Source organism: Mixophyes fleayi, chromosome 11, assembly GCF_038048845.1.
Source record: "Mixophyes fleayi isolate aMixFle1 chromosome 11, aMixFle1.hap1, whole genome shotgun sequence".
Taxonomy (NCBI): Eukaryota; Metazoa; Chordata; class Amphibia; order Anura; family Limnodynastidae; genus Mixophyes; species Mixophyes fleayi.
Window position 1 is genome coordinate 15,100,759 of NC_134412.1, and position 27,723 is coordinate 15,128,481.

The window sequence follows — 27,723 nt, forward strand, 5'->3', positions numbered from 1 at the left end:
ATACCAAAAAGACTTCTCCAATTCACAAAGCCCCTTCTCTAAATAATGCTCACCAGGACCCACTAATGAACACTGTGGATGCTAAATGAGTTTTGTTTTATAAAATTCAGGGAGAGTTTTTAAACATTTCATATTATGACACTATTTATTGGACAATCAAGACTAAATTTCAATGGCATCCAGTGTACACTCAAAGATTTCTTTATGTAATTTTAAATGTGTATTGAGTTTGAAAAATCTCCCAGGATGATTGTATCAACACATATTTTGGAGGATCCACTTTGCTCTGATTCAAAGTAACGATGGAAGTCTCAGTGGAGGAATCCCAACTTACTAATATATGGGAGTGGGCAATATTTAGGGTGAGGGGTCCTTCAAATGTGGAGAACAACTTTAATCCATTTCCGCACTGCAAGCTCTGAAACTATAGAAATCTGGATGGTGATATGTAAGTTTGAAAAGGTCAGTTGTGCTTCATGTGCCTCCATTTCTGGAGGCACATGACGCACGTTGTTCGATGAAGTTAGACATTCCGATCATTCCAACAAAGCCAAAGGCGTAATGTTGCACAACGCTTTTCTGAAAGGTGAAGGTGGAGGAGAAACATAATGTACCTGAACAGTACAAAACCCGAGAACAGGGTGGATAGTAAGAGTTTCTCCTATTTATGTTTTGCATTTTACCTCCAGTAGACTCCTCATATGTGGGCAAGTCTTTAGTCAATTAAAGCATGTACTTTTCCAGTAAGAGTCAGTTGACGTTGGCGGAATTGTTTATCCAGAAGCTTGTAGCTAGTGGTGGCAGATCCAGAATTGATGACCTTTGACACAAGAATGTTGGACCTAAAAAGCAATGTCAATATTTTCTACCCTTTTCTGGTTTTTCAACAGCCAATTACAGGAGGTCTATGTTGATGTATTTCATTTTGGGAAACCGACACATGTTCAACGTGACTCCTTTTTTTCCCCCCACATATGCCTTAGCGGACTGTGTTGAGAAAAAGTTTGGTTAATCCAGTTAACTATCAAGATGTCCCCATATTCTGATGCTCCTGGCATACTGGGAACAATACCCTGACCAATAGTGTAGAAGAAAGCAGCAGTTAAAAAGGTGCCATATTCCATCCACTTTCAGGGTTCATTCTTCATTCTCAATTATAAATAACAAGTCTTCTGTACAAGTGCATTTCATTGTTTTCAGGGGAATGTTAGGGAAGGTGTCTTACTGTTGCATATATTAAGCAGATAAATAGAACTAAGAGTCTGAAGTCTGTGTTTATACTCATTGCATTACTAATGGGGACAAAAGGAGTAGAAGTAGCTTTAGTGAAGTTGTTACAGTAACTTCCAGCACAGCATTCGATCTCCGATATGTTGGGCACTTCCAGTAATGGTTTGGTGGAAGAGCAGTAACCCACTGTACTGCAGCCTTTCATCACAGTTCGTCGATTCAGATCTATAGAAAAAGAAAACAAGAGACCTCTTTACACATAGCTCTATAATTTAAGTTGATTGTATCCATTGCTATATTGTGATCGATAACATAGTACAGGAATATCTTTAGATATCAAAGTCCTTTGTCTAAAGTGTGTGTTCGTTTATAAAACCTGATTGTGGAGTCATTTATTCCCCCATTTTGAACCCCCTATTTTAATTGTAAATCTACAAATTTATTGGCATGGATTATGAGGTCTTCAATTTCTGTCTCCATCACTCAGTAATTAGTATCTTGACGTTGTAATTGTTAGCATGAAAACCAAACTAAGTTGACAGGAAAGAGCTCATTATCTAGAAAAGGGCCATTTTGAGGAGGCACGAAGTCACCTGCATCTCCAAACCACGCCACTTTCAGAAGACTGAAGGGATCATATTTTTGGTGGCCTCCTGAGCTGCATTCATAGCTTGCTGAATGTTGTATTCCTTCCACTTAGAATAGGGATCAGTACCGTGTACAATGAATCAATGATGAACACTGGGTGAATAATGCATATCATGTTCTAATCCTCGTAGGGATTAATGATCTTTATTCTAAGTGTAGGCCATTCTTCAAAACTTACATAATGTACATGAAAAATGACCGTGTGTGCCATCTCTAATGCAGGAAATGTAGAGAGAGCTGGAGGCAAGAGGGTTGGGTGGGGGTATTTTTTTCATAAAAGCAAAATACTAATGCTTAATAGCCATTTCTAGTGGGAATATTAAACAGTTGCTTTTGGAGATTTTAATATCAGGGGAATCTTATACACAAAATACTTAAGAAAATAATATAAGGTCAAAAATTACCAAATGCTTCCATGCATCGGATGAGCATGCCTTTACAACGTACTGTAATTTGGTTCTTTACATCACACTCGTTATTCCCAGTGTCCAAACATCCATAACATAATATTCCATTGTGGTTTTTTAGTATGGGAACTGGGGAGATAAATTTATGATAACAGTTTATACATATTTATGAGTAAGAGGTTAAAAACAACACTAAATCCCCAAATCTGAAATTTTCAGATGAGAAGCATGACGATAAAAATACAGCTCTGCTATATAGTGTAATAATACTCCAGTACAGGCAGCTGAAACATCTCCATTATCTTTTAGGAGAGAATGTCCTAAATGGATCTGCTATAGTTCTGAAAGCTGAGAAGGCAGTATATTGAGCTGCTGTGACACAACTGGTGGAGAGGCAATTGTTCAGATCCAATCAGATACTCATCCTGAATGGCCTCAAAAGGTTTTCTATAGACCAAATCTCTAGCAGAACAACACCACAGATAGATGGATGCCAGTTTAATAAAAAGAGCATTTTCTATTAGAACAAGGAAATGGCATTGGACAAAAATGAAAGAGCAGTATTGCAGCTCCAGATAGGATGGCAGTTTAATAAAAGACAGATTTCCTACTGGCCAACAAGTTGGCATTGGATGCAAATGAGAAAGTTTAATAAATTACACAGGTGGGCAAACCCCATCATTTCATAATGGTACAGGAAGATGGCATTGGAGGTAAATGAAACAGATGGAAATAATAATCTCAGATCGGTAGTAGGATGACAATTTAAATAAAAGATAAAGATGGACAAAACCCAGCGTTTCTTTATTATAGTACAAAGAGATGGTTTTGGACACAAATGAAACAGTGGCAGAGCAGCAGTAGATTGGATGGCAATTTAATAAAAGATACAGGAGGATGTAGCAAAACATTTCTAAATAATAGTACATGAGGATGGCTCTTCCGTCCTTCCTTGTGGTGTATATTAAACAGGACAATCATAGTTTAACAAACCAGACACATCAGCAAACTGGAATACCACTTTGGGAAGAAGTGCTTGGTATGTTTGGGCACCCACAAAATAAAGCTGGACATCTTTCCCAAATTTGCTCATTCTTCTCATTAGTTTCAGCACTGACATCAACAAGATAATCACCAAATGTAACAGTGGCAGACCCTGAAATGCCAGATGTACAACGCATGGACACCCTTATAGTCTCAGGATAAGGAGCCCAATTGGTTCTATATCAGAATCAGTATTCTTCTACTGAAATTCATCACAATCATTATTATCTTTTCCCTTTACACTTGGAAAAGTTGTTGTTGATATAGAAGAGATCATCAAGCGTTTTTGGAGGGCCCTGGATGGCTCTGTCTAAGACTTTCTTCCATCATGAACTTTACTTTGTTGTAGTTCTACTGCCAGCACTAGTCTTGTGCTTAGGCTCAATAGACCGATCCATAACAACAGCACTAGAGCCATGTACTGTGGTGTTACTGCAAAATTCTCTTGTTTACGTTGCCACCACTCGGGTGAATGCACAATGAGATAGGGAAAAGGGGGACTATGCGCAATGAAACTGAAAGCTCATATTTGAGCTTTCCAGGTCCATTAATAAAAATAAGTTATAAAAAAATATAGAGAAATTATTTAAAAGCCTTCAAGGAATAAATCACATGGTGATAACAGAACAGGTATTACGTCGGTACACGTACCACCGCAAGACTTGTAAAGTGGGCTTTCTCATACAAAGGTGAATCAAGTCGCTGACGGGGGTTAGTGTCGGTGATAGCAGTGTTTTCACCAGCGGTAACCTTTTTGTTGTATTAGGTGAATAATACAATAGTACAATTTTTCGCAATGTTCCTAAGCACATCGTGGACGTGCATTTTTACCGACACTATGGTAAAAGTAACGCAGATTTTTGCTTGCACCACTATGGGGCGCGAGCAAAAATCAGCGTTATTTCAGTAACGACATATCCACGCGAGGTGTCTTGCGGTCGTTCAGGAGGCACATTGTGCAGATATTTAGGCAATTGAATCTGCCCCAAAGAGTCAAAGACACCAATACTGTCTGAAATATAATAATTTTTTAGCAATGGTTGGGTACCCTTTTTCATTCTACAATAGCAGTACTCCCCTTTTCTGTACCCTGCTTGGCAGAAAGAGGGACAGATCTTTGTTCAAAATTTTCCCAGTCTGTAGTGTAGTGATTCCTACGAAAATAATTAATATTTGCTATTTAATATAATTATTATAAATATTATTATTATTTTATTTTAAAATTGTTTGCTTTAGCTGCAGTCTTTTGCACTGCTGCCGTCTCCCAGTGCTCCAGGCTCTGGACCCTCTCCCACCCGCTTTCCCCCCAAAAAATGACAGCCTTCAAGATTAGGGCGTGGTACATTGTATAGCCCAAAGCTCATGAGTAGATGATGTGTTAAATCATTTCATATCTGAGACGAGCAGGCATTTACTAGTGAATGACTTGCATTGGTAAAACTTGGAATTGTCAAAGTCATCGGAACCCGAATTCTTCATCTCTTGTCCACATCAATGAAAATATTGCCATTGTCCTATCCCAATCTGCATGATTAATTAGGCAATGAATGAGTTAAAAAAATGTAAAAAAATATTAGTAATTATTATTTTATAACACTTGTAAAACAACCCTTGTAATGTTGCACTCACCGGTCTGCGTAGCGCTGTTGCAGAGATTATTGCCGTTGCAGCATGTCATAGCTGTGTAACGCTGAACAGCACCTGTGTCGTAGGCGAACAAGTCTGAACATTCTATGTTGCCAATGCTTCCTGATCCACAGCCTTTGTAATATGATGTTTTATTTAATGCTCCTGCAAGAAAAGAGATGTCTGTGATTGACTGACAGCATATCCCAGCAGCCTTCTATCTTACGGCATGCATCACAATCATTACGTATTACCATCTATCCCTGTTCTATAGAACTGTCTGCTTTTATAACACACTGAGCAGGACCGCAACTAGGGCTGTGAGGTGCAAACGCCTAGGGCGCAAAGCTGAAGGGGGCGCATGTTAATTTGGTTATAGTTGAGATATATCTGCCTACTTTTGGGATATCCCAGGTCCAAGGGGCAAGTGTGTGCGAATGTAGGGGGTTGACAATGTGATTTGTGTCGTCATGGTGACGCCCTGCACTACAAAATGTCATTATTTGCATAATTGCTCAGTTGGGGCTGGGTCATGATTACGCGTTTCGCAGCAAATGATGCCATCATGGCTCCTGTCCCACCCACTTTGAATAAGATCACCAGGATCCAGGAGGTAGACAAGTACTGGTTGGGAGATATAGATAGATATAGATATATAGATATATATATATATATATATATATATATATATATATATATATATATATATATATATATATATATATATATATATATATATACATATGGTCTTATGTTTGTTCTGGAAAGGTATTATCACAATGCAACATGTGTTAGAACTATCTAACCATACTTTAGCTAGAGCTGTGTACTTGCCTTAGATGTGTACTGCACATAGCAAATTATAAATTAGAGTTCAATTTCATAGAGTGTTGAGATTAGATAAAGAGTTCTGATGCACACATCAAGAACAGTATTTAAATTAAATTACAAGACTTTATTAATACAGGACAGCAGCCGGAGATATTGTTTAAATAAACTCCCGGGTGCGCCAGTCTTCACAGTTTGACCGAAAATTAAGACGTAGCTAAATCGCAATGCTGCACGCATGAAGCATGACAGTGACATGTACTGGGCAGTTTTACTCTCAACAGACATATCTGACTACCCTTAGACCAGTGCTCACGCACCCTAATCAGCCCATGTTTTGTTCATTACAGTCTGTGAAAACAGATAGGATAATTGCTGACCCAGCCAAGCAGACTAACTCACCTGTGCATGATTAAAGAAATCCTGAAAACATGAGCTGCTGGGGGTGCATGAGGACTGGAGTTAAGAAACACTTATGGCTAACAGGATGTTCATGTAGGACAAAAAGTTGCAAAGTCTATTATCTTAGTAATTTGGTCGCAAGGTTGTAGTGACAATAAGGGTTATGGCCCTGAGGGTAAAACCACCAATCTGTACAGTTCATTAATGGTACCTAGGAAACCGTAAACCTCGGGGCTGAATTATACCGAAAAAGCAACCATATTATATCCCCATCATGCCACAAAATGCATCCCTTTCCTATCACAGGGCAGGACTTAATGTGCCCCAATTTAGTATGTATAAATGGTAGGAGGCATGCTGTAATAATGGAAAAGGATTTGGGAGTGCTCGTAGACAGTAGACTTAGCAATAGTGCTCAATGTCAAGCAGCAGCTGCAAGGGCAAATAAAGTATTGGCATGCATAAAAAGGGGCATAGATGCAAGGGAAGACAGTGTAATTTTGCATCTGTATAAATCGTTGGTAAGACCTCATCTTGAATATACAGTACAGTTCTGGGCACCACTCTATAAAAAAGATATTCTGGAACTAGAAAGGGTTCAGAGAAGGGTGACAATTGATAAAGGGTATGGAGTCATTAAGTTATGAGGAAAGGTTAGCCAGTTTAGGCATGTTTACTTTAGAAAAGAGGCGTCTAAGGGGAGATATGATTACTATGTACAAATACATTAAGGGTCAATACAGAGAACTTTCATGGGAACTTTTTACCCCAAGGACTATACACAGGACACGCGGTCACCCCCTAAGATTAGAGGAGAGGAAATTTCACAACCAGCAAAGGAAGGGGTTCTTTACAGTAAGGGCAGTCAAGATATGGAATTCATTGCCAGGGAAGGTTGTGATGGCAGATTCAATAGATATATTTAAGAAAGGGTTAGACAAATTTTTAGTGGAAAAGTGTATCCAGGGATACGACCGTTAATTAAAATGAAGGATAGTAGTGGATATAGGGTAAAAATAGGACTGCAATATGGGGTCTGGGGGGATTTTCACAATTGAAACAGATTGGTGGTTGCTTACTCTGGATTAATTTCAAGTGCAGGATCGCAGGAGATCCAAAATAGGTTGAATTTGATGGACTGGTGTCTTTTTTTCAACCTCATCAACTATGTAAGTATGACATAAAACTGCCAATGTACCAATGTGCATGATTTTGTCATAATCAGACTGTTGTGAACCTGCCACTCAGAATCCAAGTCATTCTCTATGCTCTCTATTGATGACAGCTGTATACCAAGGGATGGGAGACAGAGGATGCTGGCCAGAGTTAGTCAAGAAGAAATACAATTCATGTACTATGCAGGAAATAGGACGGTATAAAATGTTCTCACCATTATTGTAATCCTGTGTGACCACATCCACGCAGTTGTTACTGACTTCATCACAGAACATTGATTGTTGATTTGTTGTAGATGTGCAGGAAATGTTGGGACTTTTACATGAAATACAATTCAAGCGGTTTGAAAACACCTGAGCAGCTGTTGGGAGGGAAAAACATGTTCTAATCAGTTCACCTGAGACACATAGATCAGGACACATAGATCATAGAACAGGACAGATAGATCCTGACACATAGATCACAGCGGTGGTAATCGTTTTACCGATTGCGAGAAATCCGACAAGGTTGACACCTACCAAAACAATCCTACTGGCTAACAAAACGGATAGAATAAAAACAGACTTGCTTGAAAACCGATGCTGTAGAGGTCCGTTGGCAGCAGTATGCTGACAGGCAGTGATTCCGAAGAACCAGCTGTCCGGCACTTCATTGTGACGTCAGCGCGACTTAAATCAATGTTAATTTAAAGCGGCAATGTCAGGAGCCCGCAGGTTAAGTGCTAAAACACTTAACCTGCGGGGTCCACACATTGCCACTTTAAATGAACCTACATCTTAGTCTCGCTGACGTCACACTGAAGTGCCGTACAGCATATATGTCAGCATATTGGTTTGTGTAGTTTTGATTATTACCCTGCCATTTACCCATATAGACTTTATACTTTTGTAGTGCACATTTTGTGTGTGATGAGGGTGGAGCAGGGTGAGACTATGGTACCCGGGCTACTTACTAGAGTATCGCTACTTACTAGAGTATCGGTTTTGGTTGCAGTAGTCTGTCTCACAGCAGGTTGAGCTCATATAGATTGATCGACCACCCGTATCGATGATTGAGGTTTGATTGCACATGTCGGTTGTAGAACAGCCTTTCATCACAGTATTACTGCCATCTGGGGATAAGGGTGACACAGAATGGTGCTGAAAATTAGATTTCTAGAGAGATTAAATAGATGGCACAAATTTACACAAGTTATTGTATTTATAAATCACAAATATACGGTGTCCTATCCACTTCAGCTGTTTCACAAGTTAGTTAAGATATATCAGCTATTACAAACTATCTGGAGAGAGCGGTAACCTGATTTCATAGCTGGAAATCAGAACTGTTTTTTTAAGCTATTAAAATACCTATAATAGCACCCACAAGTCACTGAGAATGCACATGGAATTGTGGGATCACAGGTGTAACGTTGATGACACATATATACGACAAGTTAACCCGTGTATGATACTCATGCATTCTAGTCAAATCAAGCTACTTAAGGTGTTAGAAAGGTTCTTGTCATGCATTTGGGCCTAGCTCAGGCCTCCTAAGGGAAAGAGCGTTACTTCCCGACGTAAGCGCCCTTTTTTAACGTGGTTTTGTCCACATGTCACCACCTCATCATTCTTCTCCATCACCTCATGCTTCATCTTCATCGCCACATCCTTAATCTCCATCGTCTTACTGTTCTAAAAACTCTCGATACACAACGTTTCTGCTAAACACCTTATCGCTGTGCTCAATCAGTCTTCCTTGAAGGGCAGTATTCATAACCTGCACTTTCACATCACTGCTTCTCCGTACTTGTGAAAATGCGTGAGTAGTAATTTTTGCCGACTTGTTAGGAAGGCATGAGTAGTAATAGTAGGTGTTTGGCAAGTTGTTAGGAAGGCGGGTAGCACAGTAATGACGTCCATGCATATGGTGCTTTCATCAGGTTTCTTCACTGTGTTAAGTATACTATGCATGTGTGTTAATGAGGTAAAATTACCTCACGAAAAAGAGTTTGAGCCCTCAACTCGTAAATTTAGCCTTTACTACCCCTCCCACGGGGGGAAGGGGGATGATGGAAGTTAACTGACTTCACTATTATAATTTTTTTGGCAAATAATGTCGGTATACCAAATTTCAGGTCATTTGGATGAGCCCTTTTTTAGAAAATAGTTTTTCCACACACACACACTAACACACGCCGCTAGGCTTATATATATTATATTCCGGTTTCTGGCTATAAACATCCACTTACCATTCACTGCACCCCAAATTGTTTGTAACTGATAAATCTCAACTGACTTGTAAGTGATACTATTTCTATTTTAAATAAATAAATAAAAACAATGCACAAACTGATTTCTGATTTTTGCTAAGCATAGAAATAACCTTGTAAACAGTGTTTGCAAAAGGTGGGTATATTTTATAAAGAAACCCTGTAAGCAAATGATTTTATTAGAATGTGGAAGCGTTTAGGAACAACAGCAACTCAGTCACAAAGCGAAAGACCATGTAAAATCATAGAGTGGGGTCAACGACTGCTAAGGCGCACAGTGCGTAAAAGTCGCCAACACTCTGCTGATTACATAGCTGAAGACTTTCAAACTTCCACTGGCATTAATGTAAGCATAAAAACTGTGTGGTGGGAGATAATGGAATGGATTTCCATGACCGAGCAGCTTAATGGAAACCTCTCATCACCAAGATCAATGCCAAGCTTCGGATGGAGTGGTGTAAAGCACACCGACACTGGACTGTGGAGCAGTGGAAAAGTGTTCTGTGGAGTGATGAATCAGCGAATCTAGGTTTGGTGGATGCCGGGAGAACGTTACCTGCCTGACTGCATTATGCCAACTGTGAAGTTTAGTGGAGGAGGGATAATGGTATGGGGCTGTTTTTCAGGGTTTGGGCTAGGCCCCTTATCTCCAGTGAAGGGCAATCCTAATGCTTCAGCATACCAAGTCATTTTGGACAATGCTATGTTTCCAACTTTGTGGCAACAGTTTGGGGAAGGCTCTCTTCTATTCCAATGTGACTGTGCCCCAGTGCACAAAGCAAGGACTACAAAGACATGGTTTGATGAGTTCGGTGCGGAAGAACTTGACTGGCCCACACAGAGCCCTGACCTCAACCCCATCGAACACCTTTGTGATGAACTGGAACGGAGATTGTGAACCAGGCCTTCTCGTCCAACATCAGTGCCTGACCTCATAAATGCTCTACAGAATGAATGGGCACAAATTTCCACAGAAACACTCCAACATCTTGTGGAAAACCTTCCAAGAAGACTGGAAGCTGTTATTGCTGCAAAGGGGGACCAACTCCATATTAAAGTATATGTATTTGAATACAATGTCATTACACTCCCTGTTGGTGTAATGGTCAAGTGTCCGAATACTTTTGTCCAGATAGTGTGTGTGTGTGTTTGTGTGTGTGTGTATGTATGTGTATATATATATATATGTATATATATATATACATATGTAGCTCTGTCATATTACAGAATAACAGACCACACAGTCTTGCTCTACAGTATGTTGTAGTGGCTTACAGGTTATAAGTGTGCCTCAGGCCCCCAGCTGATTCCTCTAAAGGGTTAGCCATTTCCATCGGACACTAGTCTGCACATATATCTGTGAGAGACTCAGGGTGATCCTATCGCCATCAAGTGGCTACCTGTGGCACTGCACCACTTCTCTCCAGTAGCTACAATTATATTGCCACCTAGTGGTACTTGCGTTATTGCAATACTTCTATCTACCATCTAAAAGAGTGTCCAAAAACAAACCTGTAAAGCCATATCTGGCATTAAAACAGCCCAGAACTTATAGCCAAGGAGTTTCAATCTTTCTTTCCCAATTTGTATAATGTGACCTGGATGTAACAGGTTTGGAAGCTTCTCTAAAGCGGTGGCCTCGCTTACATTTAAAATTTTTCAAGAAGAAACAATAGACAACTCGTTCAAGCCCAAATGGGCTCTCATTCAACTGTACTACAAAAAATATATCAGCATCCTAACCCCTAAGCTCACAGCACTCTTTAACCCTATTCTACAGGGGGCCCTTTATAGTCCTTTGACACAGCCACAAAATTACAGTCATCCCCAAATAAGGCAAGTACCCCACCGTCTGTAGCAGTTACTGCCTCCCTATTAAAGGTAGATGTAAAGATTACTACTAAAGTCTTGGCAAATAGGCTAAACGTAGCCCTACCGCCCCTGATCCATTCAGATCAGGTAGGCTTTGCACCCGGCCACCAGGCTGCGGGCAATACCAGGCAGATCATTACTCTAATTCATCACATAAATGAGAACGATACCTCTCTTTAGACACCAAAAGAGCCTTTGACTGCATTGGGTGGCCCTTCATGATGAGTGCCCTTGCTTCCTTTGACTTCTTCACAGGAGTCTTCTCCATTTACATCGACCCTTCTGCGTTGGTCCTGGTGACCTTGTGCCCTTCATCCTTCTTCCATACAAGCAATGGCACCAGACAAGAGTGCCCTCTCTCGAACCTCATTTTTGCTTTTACCATTAAATCTTTAGCTATCCAGATCCGATCAAACCCAAATATTACCAGTATAAGGGGTCTATTTATGACCCATGGCATATTGCTCATGTTTATTATCATTTCTTATTGCAATGATAAGAAACACATTAATGTGGCAATTTATTAAAATTGATTAGCTGGGACGGTGGCTCAGATAGGGGCCTGTCCCAGTGGTTTCTTTACAATCACTTTACTAACAGGTTCTTATGGCCGGGCAGGATTTGCAATGGGGAGGAGCATGAAGCCTGCCAGGGAGGGATCTGAAGATCCCTCATCTGCGATGCTCTACCCATAGGACAGTAGTCACAAGATAGCCTTATATGCGGACAACATTCTTCTCTCCATAAAAAAATCCCATAATCTCACTCCAAAACGTGTTCTTCTACATCCCACCAAAGAAGAAACATCTTCTAGAACTTAATTTTCCTTTAAATTTGCAAACTAATCAGATCAAAAACTTTTAACTAAGTTGAAATTCTCTCGCAAGCTAATTAGCCCTGACTCCCTACTAAACTGTATAGGAAGAGACCTGACCTCATGGAGGGGTTTAATTATTTCCTAATTTGGCTACATTACTTAAATAAAAATGGGCACAATTTCCAGAGATACTATCGTGTGCAATGCAGTGTAATCACACTCTCCCCTGGACACCGGTGTCTGGGTCGATATTGAGTTGGCAGCAATAGGTAAGGCCTGGTTTGTACCTTGCTCTGGTTGCCACCGACCTTGAGGCCCTTTCTTACCTGCTTTCATCCTATCATTCTTTTGTCTTTGGTTACCTTGTCCTGCTGTACTAGGATGTGCAGGTTATTTCCACCACCATCCCCAGTACTTGCCTTCCTGGGTAACTCGGACTTCCCCCGTGGCCTCATCTATTAAATGGTTGTGGTCTGAAGAGAAAATATTATTTCTAAACAACCTCTCTACGGTAACCTCCTCAATCCTCTGAGCTCAAGGGGACAGTTTAGCCAGTAATTGAGGGTTAGACATTTTTTTCATTCAGTCAAAACCCACCTCAGGTGGTGAGAGAGGGATTTCGGAGGATCTCTGAGAAGTGGTGGGACATTTGGAACGGGGTTACGAAATTTGCTTATAAATTGCTCTCAGGCACTATGTCCCAGCTAAGCTCCTGCTCCATTGGCCACCCTGGATTTTCATGCACATCTGGTGGAGTTTTGTCCCAAAGTCATTTTTGGCAGGAAGTGATTCCCCTGACTTCTAATAAAATTATTGATTTCTCCTGATCCTAAATATATACTGCACCCCTTGCAAGTTCCGGACTTCCACAAGCACACCCACAAACTGCTCAGGCACATCGTAAACGCAGCAAGGGGTGCGTTTCCCATTCTCCCACCATTTTGATGTTGGGTTTGGCACACGTACTAACTAGAGTACATTACTGGCATCCTGAGAAGCTCCTCTGTATCCTTCCACAAAGTTCAGATTTTCCATAATCAACCTTTGCTTAATTTGTAATTTAGCCTTTTGCTCACCTTTGTTTATGCACCACTTTTTAAACTTTGCTGGCTAAATCCCCTCTGTTAGGCCATTACCCATGTAGCAACACTCTGCCCTCCTACACCACCTCCTTCCCTGTCCACATCAACCTTCCATAAATGAAAAAACAGCATTGTTAGCTTATGCCTTAGCTCACACCAGTGGTGGCAAACAGGCGGCCCTGGGGTCACCAGCGTCCCGCTAAACCTTTACCTGCGGCTCCCCAGACTGCTTCTCTCAATCTTATCAGAACGGGGCATCTGACTTCCGCAGAAGTGATCTCCACTGCACCGTGCAGGGAGGTCACGCAGCAAACCCGGGGAAGGAGCAAGTGCAGTCCCCTTTGATGGTATGCGTCCCTCCAGCTATTCTGCATTGCCCATCACTGGCTTGTTAAATGTTGGTAATCAGTTTTCAAAGATGTGAACTAATTCCTGATTTTTATTTTTTTCGGTAAATCCTTCCAGAGAAAAATTATATTGACAGATGGGCAATTATGACAAGCAAGTGTTCAACGTACCAGCTATACATACCACACTTAATGCGACATCATTACTGACTATAAAAACACGACGGAACTTCTGATCTACTTTATGCGTTTTAAATAAGCAGCACATTATTGATGTACGTCTAATCAGAAAATCAAGCGGCCTATTTAATCATTGTAGAACAAATATTCTACCAATGTATGTGCTTTCATTGCGACAGTAATATGCAGAAATTCCCAACCTACAGGATAATTTATAACTAAGAGAACCAGTCTAGACAACTTCAGTCCCAAAATATCACTTAAGGTGAATGCACAATTGTCTATTGAACGTTACTGTGGTGCAATGTTCTTACATTACTCTTAGATTGCAAGCTCACTGGGGCAGGGCCAACATTTACCTCCTGTATATGATATAATATTTATTTGTGTTCTAATTTTCACAGTCTATATCACTGCGTAACATATTTCTGCATAATAAAGGATAGTAATCATGTCTTAGAAAAAAATAATAATTTATTGCTTTATGTATAAACTGGCTTCATATATTCTGAAATGATTTTCTTGAACAACTATAGTACAATTTTTCTTTTTCTGAATATAAAATCAATTCTCGCTGTCTGTATTTTTGACTTATACGCTAATATTTACTGAATCGAAATATTTATTGAAGGGAAATATTCAAAATGCCAATTATTACATTATAATAAGGTGGAGACGTCCTATCATGAGAAAACAGTACTGCGCAGACATTCGACAATGCCGTATTGTTCGCAAAACATGAAAATGATTTTAAAATGTCGGCAGCTATGATATTACCATGTTTCCATGTTCCACTCTCCTGGATATGTATAATCTCGGGCCTGATTCATTAGTGATCTTATCTGCAGTTTTTTTGCTTATCTTTAGCAAATCCACTCTGTGCATGCTCAGAAAAGGGAGATAAGAAGCAAAATCCACTGCGTAAGTGAAGAATTTCTTAAGTTAAGATGAAAATCCATCTAAACTTCACTCTTATCTCCCCGTTTCTTCTTAAAAATAAGCATCTTAACTTTTGCACAAGATAAGATCACTAATGAATCAGGCCCCAAGTTACTAGTATATCCATAATAATGTGTCTTAAATTTACAAAGTGAGATACTACTGAACACAATCAAGTAGGAAGTTACCAAGGGTCAGACCGAAAATATTACAGTTCGGCAACTGCACCTGCTGATGTTCCCACTCGGAAAATTGGGACAAAGTCACATCTCTAATCTATCCAAACCACAATCTGATATGCCCAAAATACACCTAGATTTAGATGCACAAACTGGTCTCAAAACGATTCTCAAACCGGTTTGAAGAAATTGAGTATAAAATTCAAAAGTTTGCCTGAATTTTATTTTAATTTTAGCTTGATTTAAAAAACGAAACAAAAAACAAGGTAAATTCGAGAAAGTTAAACAGGTACATAGGCAAACCGAGGGGGGGGGGGTTTCCTAGTGCTTGGTAACCCCCCTTCAAGCCTGGGGCACTGTATAATTGAGGTGGCTGGACCCTGCTCCCGCTTCACTCAGCTCTGCTTGAAAAGGGAGAGCTGCGTACACCAAACATTAGTGCACGCAGCATTGCCCATGTATATTATGGGGATAGGAAGAGTTGGAGACCAGCCAAGCACTGTTTAAAATATAGCCATGCTCCCATGCATGCTGGTCCCGCCCACTGGCGGCGTGGTGTGGAAACCCCCTTTGCAAATCCTGCGTTTGCCCCTGAGGTACAAGCGTGTTTGAGCCGATTCGTATGTGTTCCAGCTGAAATTTATACATTTTTGAGGTCTTTACTTGTGAACGGAGACCAAAGAAACCAAATGGTGGCTCTGAAATGCTGAACTTTGAACTCAGTTGTATTTAAAGTTCAATCAAAACACAAAACAAAAAACTTTTTTTATGAATTAAAATATTACTTTATATACTTTTAAAAAAAATCAGCACAAATTGAAGCACAAACTACAAACGGCAAGCCTTGAATGCAAATGGTCATTGAACCGGTACAAGTCGATCCAATTTTGGACTACTTCTTAATTTGTCGAACATCTCTACCTAGATTGATCAAAACTACACCCATTTTGGGAGTGACCAAAGGTGGGGTTTGAGATCAGTGCAAGATAAGGATTGTTGATGGGTTTAGTGCAAGGTGAGGGGTTCGATGTTGAGATTAATGCACAGTGGGACCCATGCAAAAAGCCTGCTGGCAATTGTGCAAGAGAGATCTACAGTTATAATACTTGCACAAAAAAGTGCACTACTTTTTAGAATGATCTGTACACTAACAATACAAACACCAATAAACATCATACTTTACAGTATGTCCATTCATACCTTTCAATTGTCTGAATTTCGACAGGACAGTCCCGATTTTAGGGCTCGCTCCTGTCTGGGAACATGTTTGTCCCGCAAGTGGGAGCAGAGCATTGGTGAACGGGTGCAGCACTATTTAGCCCTCTGGGGGAGTGGCCATGCTCCCTGTCCCGATGCTGGGAGTACAATGTTGGGGACATAGGTGGAGCTACCAAGCTGTGGGCTCCGGTGCAGGGAGGCGGGGTTGAGGGATCTGGGGCCCATGACCCTTTGCATCTGCCATGGAGTGGGCCCCATTATCTCCATGGGCCCCAGTGCACTTCACCTTCCGCGCCATTGGTAGTTCTGCCACCGGTTGGGGTCGTAGGGTATGTCTAACACTGATAACAATAACCTTTTACCAAGTGCCCTAATTACTCACTAAGGTGCCTATTTATGAACCTCCAAAGGGGATTGACACATTTGCAAGTTTTAAGACTATTTATTAATACAGGATATCTCCGATATCTGCTACGGTCACAGTCTCTTGAATCACAAATCCAGTCCCCATAGGTGTCCATAAGAACTGCGATTTTGCCCTGTTTATCAAGCTCCAAAATTCAGAGCTTGACCCCGGTTAGAGCATCACAGGAGAGGGATGTTCGAATCCCTCTCCGGCAAGCTTCGTGCTCCCCCATCCCATCGCAAATTCTGCCAGGCCATTAAAAACCCGTTAGTAAAGTGATCGTGATTGTAAACTGTGCTCAATCAATCGTGTAGTATGGATTGTATTCTTCTCATAGTATGTGGAGGTTTAAAACATGTATTTTCATTTTGGCTTAATTCCACTATCATTGTCTCACCGTTTGTCCTGTAGGCCAGGGAGATACAGGTGGTTTCGTATGATGGGCATTTTCTTGCAACCATGCGACAAGTTGAGCTAGTGCCAACACACTGCACACATCTCAGGCTGAGCACTGCAGGAGCGAGACAGAGAATATGTAAGTAAGAGGCACATTTATACTGTCATAGAAGAGGATAGACCGTGATTGCTAAAAAAGGGTATACAATAATCACAAAAAACACGATACAATAATCACAAAAAACACGTAAACGCATTCTCTGTATCCCTAAACATTATAATCCATCAGTATAAATGCCGGCACTGGCTCCCTATATACTCCACTTCTTAGGGTTGGGTACTTTTTTACGGTGTGGAAAATTACGACACCGAGGAGTCCTACACTTAAACTCCGAATCTGTGAAAAAAACGATTGAAATATAAGCAGATTTACCTCCATACCGACGGTGTAGATCTCCGATCGGAGCAGGATGCTGACCGCTAGTGATTCCGACTAGTCAGGTGTCCGTCACTAGACTTTGACGTCATTGCGACCTCTATCACTTTTAATTTAAAGCGGCAATGTCAGGTTAAGTTTTTAAACACTTAACCTGCGGGGTCCTGACATTGCCGCTTTAAATTAAAAGTGATAGAGGTCGCAATGACTTCAAAGTCTAGTGACGGACACCTGAGTAGTTGGAATCACTTGCGGTCAGCATCCGGCTGCGATCGGAGATCTACAGCGTCAGTATGGAGGTAAGTCTGCTTATATGTCACTCGTTTATTCATAGATTCGGAGTTTGTGTAGGACTCCTCAGTGTCGGAATGGTGGTAATCGTGAAAACGATTACCACCGACTTCATCTCAAACCTCATATTGAAATCCTCTCTCTCACACCCTCTTAGATCTACCTCTGACTTTCCTTGTCTCTGAAAACCACCTCTCACTCCCATTTACAAGACTTCTCCTGTGGTGCTACCCACGTATGGAATTCCCTGCCACATCTGATCAGACTCTCTCCAGCTCTCTGAAAATCTCTTTATTAGAGCCTACCCTATTCCCACCTATACTACTCACACTGGTACACCCTCACTATTGTCACAATCCCCACTCTGAGCCACACTCTCTTCTCTTGTCTCTCTGCCCTTTTCCCTACCCTACCCTGCTGAATCTATTTGGTCTGCTTACAATGATAATAATAATAATACAGTCACACCATCATTTGCTTATATACTGTACATACTGATTGTGTGAACCATTCACATATTTATTTATACAGACTTGAACAAAATGTCATTTACATGGACAGGGAATTTGGGAGGGGGGTTCAGTCTCAATACATTCTGTTGCTATGGTTAATGGTTAAAGAAATGACTCAAAGTAAATGACATTTCTCTGAAGTCTGGCGTATTTATAGAAGGGACTTTCCCTATTGCTCCTGAGGAGTAGCTTAAAACTCTCCTTAACCTTCTGCATTGTTTGAGGATACTGGCTGTGTTGTAAGCTAGGTTGAAGGTGAAACCAATTATAACATTGTAAATACTCATATTAGTCCTCTTTCTATATATCTACTAACCAGAACAAGTCATGCCAGGATGTAACTAGGGCTATCCAAGATCCTAAATTAAAATATACAACAAAATGGGCCACAACACACATCAGCCAGTGACCCATCCAGCCATTGCACACAAACTACAAAGGCTAACACTACACAATTTTTTTTTTTAGGAATAATCTATTAATCTTATTTGCTTTTCAAATTGAATTTTAATACATAACGTCTCAAAAACGAATGAAGATATTGGCCCATGGAACCTGAGCTTGGAAATGTGTGTGAGAATTAGGTGAGAGAGTAGATAACGGATGTTTTTCCATCTCGTAACAGTATTGCATCCTTAATTTTTTTTATTAAGGGGGGTTGTTAATCTCTAGTTTTTCAGGCCTGTGATAGCAATGTTTTAGTTGGGAGAAGATGGCCTACTCCATATCTGATAGGTTTGCGCAAATTGGAAGGATATATGTGGAGCACAGCTATAGTTGGATCTGGAGCTACTTAGTAATTGGAATATCATTGACAATAGGGAAAGGATTTTAAGCATGTCCAAAGGATGTGGATCAGGTGGGCTCTTGCTCTGCATTCAGGGCCTGAATATCCAACAGGCTGATTAGGCTGCAAGGCTTTGGGGTGGCGCAACATTTTTTGGGGTGCCCTCTCTTCTGTCCACTGCCTAGGGCGTCATCCTTGACTCCTCCCTCTCCTTCAAAACTCACATTCTGTCCCTCTCCAAAACCTGTCGCTTCTACCTCCGGAATATATCCAAGATCAGTCTCTTTCTCACCATGGAAGCCACCAAAACTCTTATTTACTCTCTTATAATCTCTCACATGGATTACTGTAGCCTCCTCCTCTCTCGCCTAAGTCCCAATTCCCCCCTTACATCTCTAAATTTATATTTACCTACACTCCTTCCCACTCTCTCCACTCTGCCAACGACCAATGCCTCACGACCACATTGATCACCTCCTCCCATTTCTGCCTCCAGGACTTTGCCCGGGATGCTCCTCTCCTGTGGTTTGATCTCCCGCACCCTAGCAGATTAGCCTCTCCAATGCTTCAAGCATGCCATTAAAACAAATTTCTTTACTAAAGCCTATCAGCCCTCTTTCTAACTCTTTTGCCTCACCTCCATTACCCCAACATGGTGCCACCCTATGTGTGTCTTATTTGCTTACATCATTTTAGGATGTAAGCTCTCATGAACAGGGCCCTCTTTCCTCTTGTTCTCCTTCTACTATTCCATCACCCTCTGTACCTCTAGTTTTGAGTTCCTAGCCCTGTTTTCTTGAGCCCAGGCCTATTTCACATTAGACATTACCATCACTCTCACTCACTGTCCCCTAGGTAACTTGATCTGCATTACCAAGTTATCTATGTAATCTGTAAACTAGTAAATGTCTGGTCTTTTGTATAATTATGTTTAGTCTACTAATTTATTATGTAATATTGTATTGATTGTTTACTATTTCATGTACAGCGCATTATGAATAAAAGACAATAATAATACGTTGGACCACAAAAGTTACTTTTGCATATCTTGTTGCCATTTTTTAATTAACTGGGGTTTTTGGAAAGTAGTAGACTTGGCTGGTGTTTTGTATCAGGTGGATATAGTTCCTCTTTAAAGAGGGATTATTTGAAATCTTTAGGATGAAGGAAGGGTCTTATATTTATTTAAGAATCCTAATAGTGGATGGAAATAGGGTCTTACTTGTAGGTATAGATCAAATTATGAGCATAGTGTAGAAATAGCAGCCAGGGAAGACCAGACATGTGTGTTTTTTAGTCTGTTTACTTCTTTTTGGATTTACATTATTATTATTATTATTATTATTATCTTCGTAGATTTGTAAGGCGCCACAGTGTTTTGCTGTACAGTAGAGAAAACAGGACATACATAAAATAGGGATATACAAGGCAGACAAAATAAATGCCGACATGAGAACAGAGGGTATGGAGGACCCTCTTCAGTAGAGAGCTTACATTCTAAGAGGAAGAGGGCACAGCTGAAACAAGAGGAGCGAGTGTGGCTCAGAGTGGAGATTGGGACAGTTGTGAGGGTGCATTAGTGGGAACAGTGTTATCGTGGATAAGGTCACCTCTAAAAAAAGAGATGGGTTTTCAAAGAGTGTCTAAAGATTTGACGGCTGTGGGAAAGTCTGATTGGGCGTGGTAGGGAATTTCATAAGTGGGAAGCAGCACGGGAGAAGTCTTGTAGGTGGCAGTGAGAGCTGATTACCAGAGACGAGAACATGTAACAGCTTTTCCTGAGTTTGAGAGTCCCCAATCTTCAGTACATACGCTATGGTAGGAAGTGATGGGGTAATGCAGGATAACTTTTCTGGGAAGCCCATGCATATGGGGTATCTGCATCTATCCAATATATTGAGATAGAAGGGGGAGGTTGCTGTTGCTGTATAGTGATAGTAAGCGTTAGTTGCACAAAGAAGGTTTTTCAGATTAGTTTATTCTACCCTCCCCCGTCTAATCGAATACATACCATGATCATAGAAATAGAAATGTAGAATTAGCACTTATGAAAAATCACTTCTCAATCAAATTAAATGTTATTCTTTGTAAACTGGTTTGTTTCAGTCCAGTTGACCTGCGTTTCACATAAAAACCCTTCTGAGCTTCAAACCTCCACCAAATTCACCAAAGAAAGAACCAATGTATTTATATGAATTTGACATAAAACGGTCTTCCTTATAATCCGATTTAACCCCTTTTTAAACAAACCTTCTTTCATAAATGTGTTTCTCTTCTTACTTGTCATAACACATCATAAAACATCTACTCTCCATATGTCATGGAGAAAATGTGTGAAATTGTAAATATATTCAGTGGACATGTCATTTGCGTAAAACTATTGCTGTGTTATATATATCTTTATTAAGTTACTTCATGGAAAACCCCATAAAAAAATATTATGATTATCACTTGAATTGAAGTTAAAATGATTTGGGTGCGTTGCAGAAATATGTTAATGGTTTATTTTCTGGCAAGAAATACTTCACGATCTGGGAGTGTCTTTGCCCCAAGGCTGTCATGCGGTTGTTGAACTTTTAATAGAAGCTATTTTTATATAGTACAAAAAAAGAACGGGTGGTACAGGTGATATGGTATAATAGGTGCTGACAGGATGTTTACTGAGGTTTAAAAGACAAAAAGGCCGCATTCTGCTAAGTCCTAGCGTATTATTGATTTTATCAACTGGCGATACAACAGTACATGCCTCAAATTGTTAACAAACAAATGAAAGACCTTGCATTATGTCTTTTATCCTCTGATTGATGCATCATTGCCTCCGAAAAGTAATTCCTGTCTTGAGAACATTTAGATATGTCAATGCCACAAATTCCTTGTAATCTGATACGTTACTTCTGTACTCTGGGTGAGCGTAACTATTCCATTAACTCTGTCTATGATGTCAATGTATCCTGAAGTGCAGAAAATGTGTCTTCAGCACCGGCCTATATGGACAGTTCAGTTTGATAGTTCCTGTTTGAATTCAGGTTTGTTATGAGTCTACACCGATCAGCCACAACATTGAAACCACCTGCCTAATATTGTGTAGGTCTCCCTCGGGCCACCAAAATAGCTCTGACCCATCAAGGCATGGACTCCACAAGACCTCTGAAGGTGTCCTGTGGTATCCGGCATCAATACTTTAGCAGCAGATCCTTTAAGTCCTGTAAGTTGCGAGGTGGAGTCTCCATGGCTCGGACTTGTTTTTCCAACACATCCCACAGGTGCTCGATTGGATAGAGATCGGGAATGTGGAGGCCAAGTTAACACATTGAACTCTTTGTCATGTTCCTTAATCCATTCCAGAACAATGTTTGCAGTGTGACAGAGTGGATTATCCTACTGAAAGAGGCCACTGCCATCAGGAAATACCGTTGCCATGTAGGGGTGTACTTGGTCTGCAACAATGTGTTGTTAGGTGGTACGTGTCAAAGTAACATCCACATGAATGACAGGGCCTAATGTTTCCCAGCAGAACATTGCCCAGAGCATCACACTGCCTCCGCCAGCTTGCCTTCTTTCCGTAGTGCATCATAGTGCCATCTCTTCCCCAGGTTAATGATGCACACGCACCCAGCCGTCTACATGTTGTAAAAGAAAATGTGATGCATCAGACCAGGCCACCTTCTTCCATTGCTCCATGGGCCAGTTATGGTGTTCACCTGCCCATTTTAGGCACTTTTGATGGTGGACAGGGGTCAGCATTGGTACTCTGACCAGTCTGGCGCTATGCAGCCCGATACACAGCAAGCTGGGATACACTGTGTTCTGACACCTTTCTATCATAACCAGCATTAACATTTTCAGTAATCGATGCTCTTCTATGGGATTGGACCGGACGGGCTAGCCTTCCTGCCCCACATGCTTCAGTGAGCCTTGGGCGGTCATGAATCTGTCTCCGGTACACCAGTTGTACTAACCACTGCATACCTATTAATACCACACACAAGCTTCCATTTTGGAGATGCTGTGACCCAGTCGTCCAGCCATCACAAATTTGGCCCTTGTCAAAGTCGCTCAGATCCTTATGCCTATTTTTCCTGCCTTCAACACATCAACTTCAAGAACTGACTGTTCACTTGCTTCCTAATACATACCACCCTTTGACAGCTGCCATTGTACAAGATAATCAATGTTATCACTTCACTTGTCAGTGGTTGTAATACTGTGGGCGATCGGTGTATGAGCAGGAAGTCACCGACTGAGTGTTATGTAACGGAAGGAGCAGGGTCTCCCCAACAGTACAGAGTAGATGTGACCGTCATGTAGGAAAATGATGACCTAAAATGCACCTCTATATGAAACAGTATGAAGTTTATACATCCAACCTGGCTGCTCTTTGGTAGGTTCCACATATTTTAGGCTCACACGAATCCTAGTTTTACCCAAAAGTAGTTATACACAAGGGAATACATTTACAATCTCCTATATCAATTTCTAGCTTATGCTTATTGACATTATCATTTCTAATCAGTATGGAGTGATGTAGTAATTTAGGATTTCAATAGGGAAGTCGGTATATTATAAAGACTGGCATAACAGCTGTTATTCATATTGGAAGTCATTACAGTTTTCTCTTCACTGTATATTGGTTGTCTAGATTTAATCTACATCCTAATTTGAATATTAAAATTAAGTAGGGGGGCCTAGAGGATAAAATCTGTGTTTTTATGCATGTAGCGTACTATTGCAGGCTAGGTATTAATATTATCATTATTATTATTAGTATTAATAATAATATTAATAATAATAAAAATAATAATATTACTATTATCTTTTATTTATAAAGGGCCATAAAAGTTCTGCAGTGCCGTACATGAAATTTCCAGTAGTGTACAATACACAGAAAGCAACTATCCAAACTCAACCATCTAGCCTGACTAGGGCCAAGAGGATACTTTTTGTATTTATTTATTTTTGATCAGCTGGCCAATTAGCACAGATGTAACTAATTTCTATTCTTCCCAACTAAATCTTAGTTGTCATTCTAAAGACAAACGTGTTGGAGTTTCCTACACTAGGGGCTAGATTTACTAAGCTGCGGGTTTGAGAAAGTGGGGATGTTGCCTATGGCAACCAATCAGATTCTAGCTGTCATTTTGTAGAAGGTACTAAATAAATGAAAGCTAGAATCTTATTGGTTGCTATAGGCAACATCCCCACTTTTTCAAACCCGCAGCTTAGTAAATCTAGCCCTAAGTGGTTTCTCTTACAAGGTGTAAGAAAATTAACTGACACAGTTGAAGAAACAGGGAACAACCTCTGATAGTAACAAACCTCACCTGCTGCAGCTGCCACTGAGCTTCTTATTTCACTGTCCCGGGCATTGTTACTTGGTAATTATATTTTTGGTTTCTCTTATTACCCTGCTTCACTCTCACTCTTAACTCCATCATTATTGTACAGCATCAGTTTTGCCTTTGTATTGTTTTACCACTTATTGCATTGCTGATTACATTGCCACTGTCACTCCTGCTTGGTCACCATACGGACTTCTACACTGCCTAATCTCAGACTCCATGATGGCCCCAGCACCCTCTAGGCCTCTGCACCATTCTTTGCAACAACTGGACCCTCCAGAACTCTGTACCACCTAGGAACCTGCGCCATCATGGCACATTCTAGGCCTATCTACATCATGGCCCCAGCACCCTCTAGGCCTCTGCACCATCCTTTGCACCATCTGGACCCTCCAGAACTCTGTACCACCTAGGAACCTGCGCCATCATGGCCCATTCTAGGCCTATCTACATCATGGCCCCAGCACCCTCTAGGCCTCTGCACCATCCTTTGCACCATCTGGACCCTCCAGAACTCTGTACCACCTAGGAACCTGCGCCATCATGGCCCATTCTAGGTCTATCTACATCATGGCTCCAGCACCCTCTAGGCCTCTGCACCATCCTTTGCACCATCTGGACCCTCCAGAACTCTGTACCACCTAGGAACCTGCACCATCATGGCCCATTCTAGGCCTATCTACTTCATGGCTTCAGCACCTTCTAGGCCTCTGCACCATCCTCTGCACCATCTGGACCCTCCAGAACCCTGTACCACCTAGGAACCTGCACCATCATGGCCCATTCTAGGCCTATCTACTTCATGGCCTCAGCACCTTCTAGGCCTCTGCACCATCTGGACCCTCCGGAACCCTCTATCACCTAAGACACTGCACCATCATGGCCCATTCTAGGCCTATCTATATCATGGTACCCAGCACCTTCTAGGCCTCTGCACCATCCCCTGCACCATCTGGACCCTCCAGAACACTGTACCACCTAGGACCCTGCACCATCATGGCCCATTCTAGGCCTATCTACATCATTCCCTCAGTACCTTGCAGATCTCTGCACGGTAGTGAACCACACTATGCCTGTTGTTCCCCATTAGTCCTTTTGTATCTTATTATCCCCTCCCTTTAAGCTCTCACAGACTGTGGGTCTCATGTCTGTTCTCTGTGTCTCCTGTCTGTACTTTATGTCTCAAGTCTGTATTCTATGTCTGCCCACTCTCTGGCCCTGTTTTGACCTGTGCTATATAGTTTTTTTATGCCATGCCATTTGTTCTGTTATTTGGATCCATGTATTTATTATTCTGTTTATCTGTGCCCATTAGTTTTATCTCTATGTACTTATGTACTTTTTGGATGTTGTAATCTGTTATGTACGAAACTACAGAAGCCTTTTGGCACCTTATAAATAAAAGATAATAATAATAATAATACATTACAAACTACATTATTATACTAAACATGATACAAAGACCAGACATCTATTAATTAACAGATTACACACAGATAACTTGGTAATGGAAATCAAGTTATTTATGGGACGGTGAGTGAGAGTGGTGGTAAAGTCCAACGTGAAGTAGGCCTGGGCTCCAGAAAAGAGGTCTAGAGAAGCAGGCCTAAAGTACAGAGGTTAATGCAATAGCAGAAGGAGAACGCAAGGGAAGAGGGCCCTGCTCGTGAGAACTTACATCCTATAAAGAAGTGGAAGACACTTACTAGGTGGAGGTGGTAGCAGAGTCAAAGGAGTTAGGAGGACTGATATTCTTTGATAAAAAAAATGGGTTTTACGGGCATGCTTGAAGCCTTGGAGAGTAGAAGCTAATCTTATAGGGTGTGAGATTGTTCCACAGGTGAGGAGTAGGCCTGGTGAAGTCCTGGACGTGGGAGTGGGATGAGGTAATCAGTGTGGTAGTGGGGCAGCAGTCTTTGGCAGAGCAGAGTGTACGGGGCGGGGGAAATAAGGTTGCAGGTATAGGGAGGGGGGTGATTGGTTCAGGGCTTTATAATTGACCGTTAGAAGAAAATGTAATTCTGTAGGACACTGGGAGTCAGAGTAGTCACTAGCAGAGAGGGACAGTAGAGATAGAATGACAAGAGAGTAAAATAAAATAGGGGCAATGTGGAATTTGGCTAGGTTAGAGAGGAGAAGGTATTAGAAATGAAGGTGAAAGATTACAGGTGCATAAGAGTTTTGTTAGTTCCCATGGTGAGAGAGAGCCGGATCTTGGATATGTTCCGGAGGTGGAAGTAGCAGGATTTGAAAAGGGTCTGTATGTGAGGAGTGAAAGAGAGAGAGGAGTCAAGGATGACCCCTAGGCAGCAGACTTGAGGGGCAGAGGAGGGGATAGTGTTATCAACAGAAAGAGAGGCGGGAGACGAAGCCTTGGGGAATGCCGACATATAATAGAAGAAGGGGGAGGTAGAGTCAGGTGTAGAGGCTGCAAAGGAGCAATTGTACTGATATGCATGACAAAGTCTATGTGATCTTTACACATCACCTATGAAAATCAGGACTGACCGAAACAGCCAAGAATTGGACATGTGCGCTTTGTACAGTATTCACTTAATAATAATGATCCCCTGTATACTATCATGATTATACAGCTTAGCTAGAAAACCTCTTAATGTGCAGCTTTTGGGAAGAACTTGTCTTCAACACAGTGAAAAGTTTATTTACTTAATGAGCTAATTAAGGACAGTCTTTGTACAAGCATTCTATTTCATGTACATAGAGCGAGTCACTTCAGTAAGACTTCAATATCTGTTAACGCCAAAAACAGACATCAGAGCTACTGATAATGTGAGTTGTAAAATATAACAGAGGCATTTCTACAACAACAGATAATTCTTCAATCACAGTAATACATCAATAGCTCATGATGCCAGTGGGGTATCGGTGATGACGACGTGGGAAGCTTCTGTGATTATCTACTCCTTGCATGCTGGTTAGAGAAGAACTGATCTATGTCACAATGGAAACAATAGGTAGAAAAGAAAAAAGCCAAAAAAAAGGTTCAGCTTGGGTAAGCCCATTTACGTACTATATTATAGTAACACGTCTGTCGAATAGGTCATGTTATAAGAATAATGACTTATAGCTAAGACTGTGGCTAAAGCCCATTGCCATGGGCCAGTAGCATAACCAGAAACTCACAGGAGGTCACTTACGGATCACACGACACCTTTGTTTTGGCCTACTGCTCGGTGGTGCCTCATTTATAGCTTAAATCAAAGAACATCAGAATTTACAGGTGCTAATTTTCGAAGTGCAGCATGGAGGCGCAAAGTGTGCCTCATTACAGTATAGGACGAGGGCTGAA

General features: G+C 41.1%; 1 protein-coding gene and 1 long non-coding RNA gene across 2 annotated transcripts in view; one reads left to right on the forward strand and one right to left on the reverse strand.

Moving 5' to 3' along the window:
- LOC142106574 (uncharacterized) overlaps window positions 1–27,723 on the forward strand; it is a 114,845-nt gene that overhangs the window by 67,426 nt on the left and 19,696 nt on the right. The window lies entirely within an intron of this gene.
- The window catches only part of LOC142107410 (urokinase plasminogen activator surface receptor-like), a 28,641-nt gene continuing 2,046 nt past the window's right edge, over window positions 1,129–27,723 (reverse strand). Inside the window, exons 2-7 of the mRNA XM_075190842.1 lie at window positions 17,050–17,163; window positions 8,332–8,472; window positions 7,576–7,722; window positions 4,959–5,120; window positions 2,283–2,414; window positions 1,129–1,455 (exon numbers count right to left, since the gene is read on the reverse strand). Coding sequence (XP_075046943.1) covers window positions 1,208–1,455; window positions 2,283–2,414; window positions 4,959–5,120; window positions 7,576–7,722; window positions 8,332–8,472; window positions 17,050–17,163 — 944 coding nt within the window. The 3' untranslated portion in view covers window positions 1,129–1,207. The remainder of the gene's footprint in view (window positions 1,456–2,282; window positions 2,415–4,958; window positions 5,121–7,575; window positions 7,723–8,331; window positions 8,473–17,049; window positions 17,164–27,723) is intronic.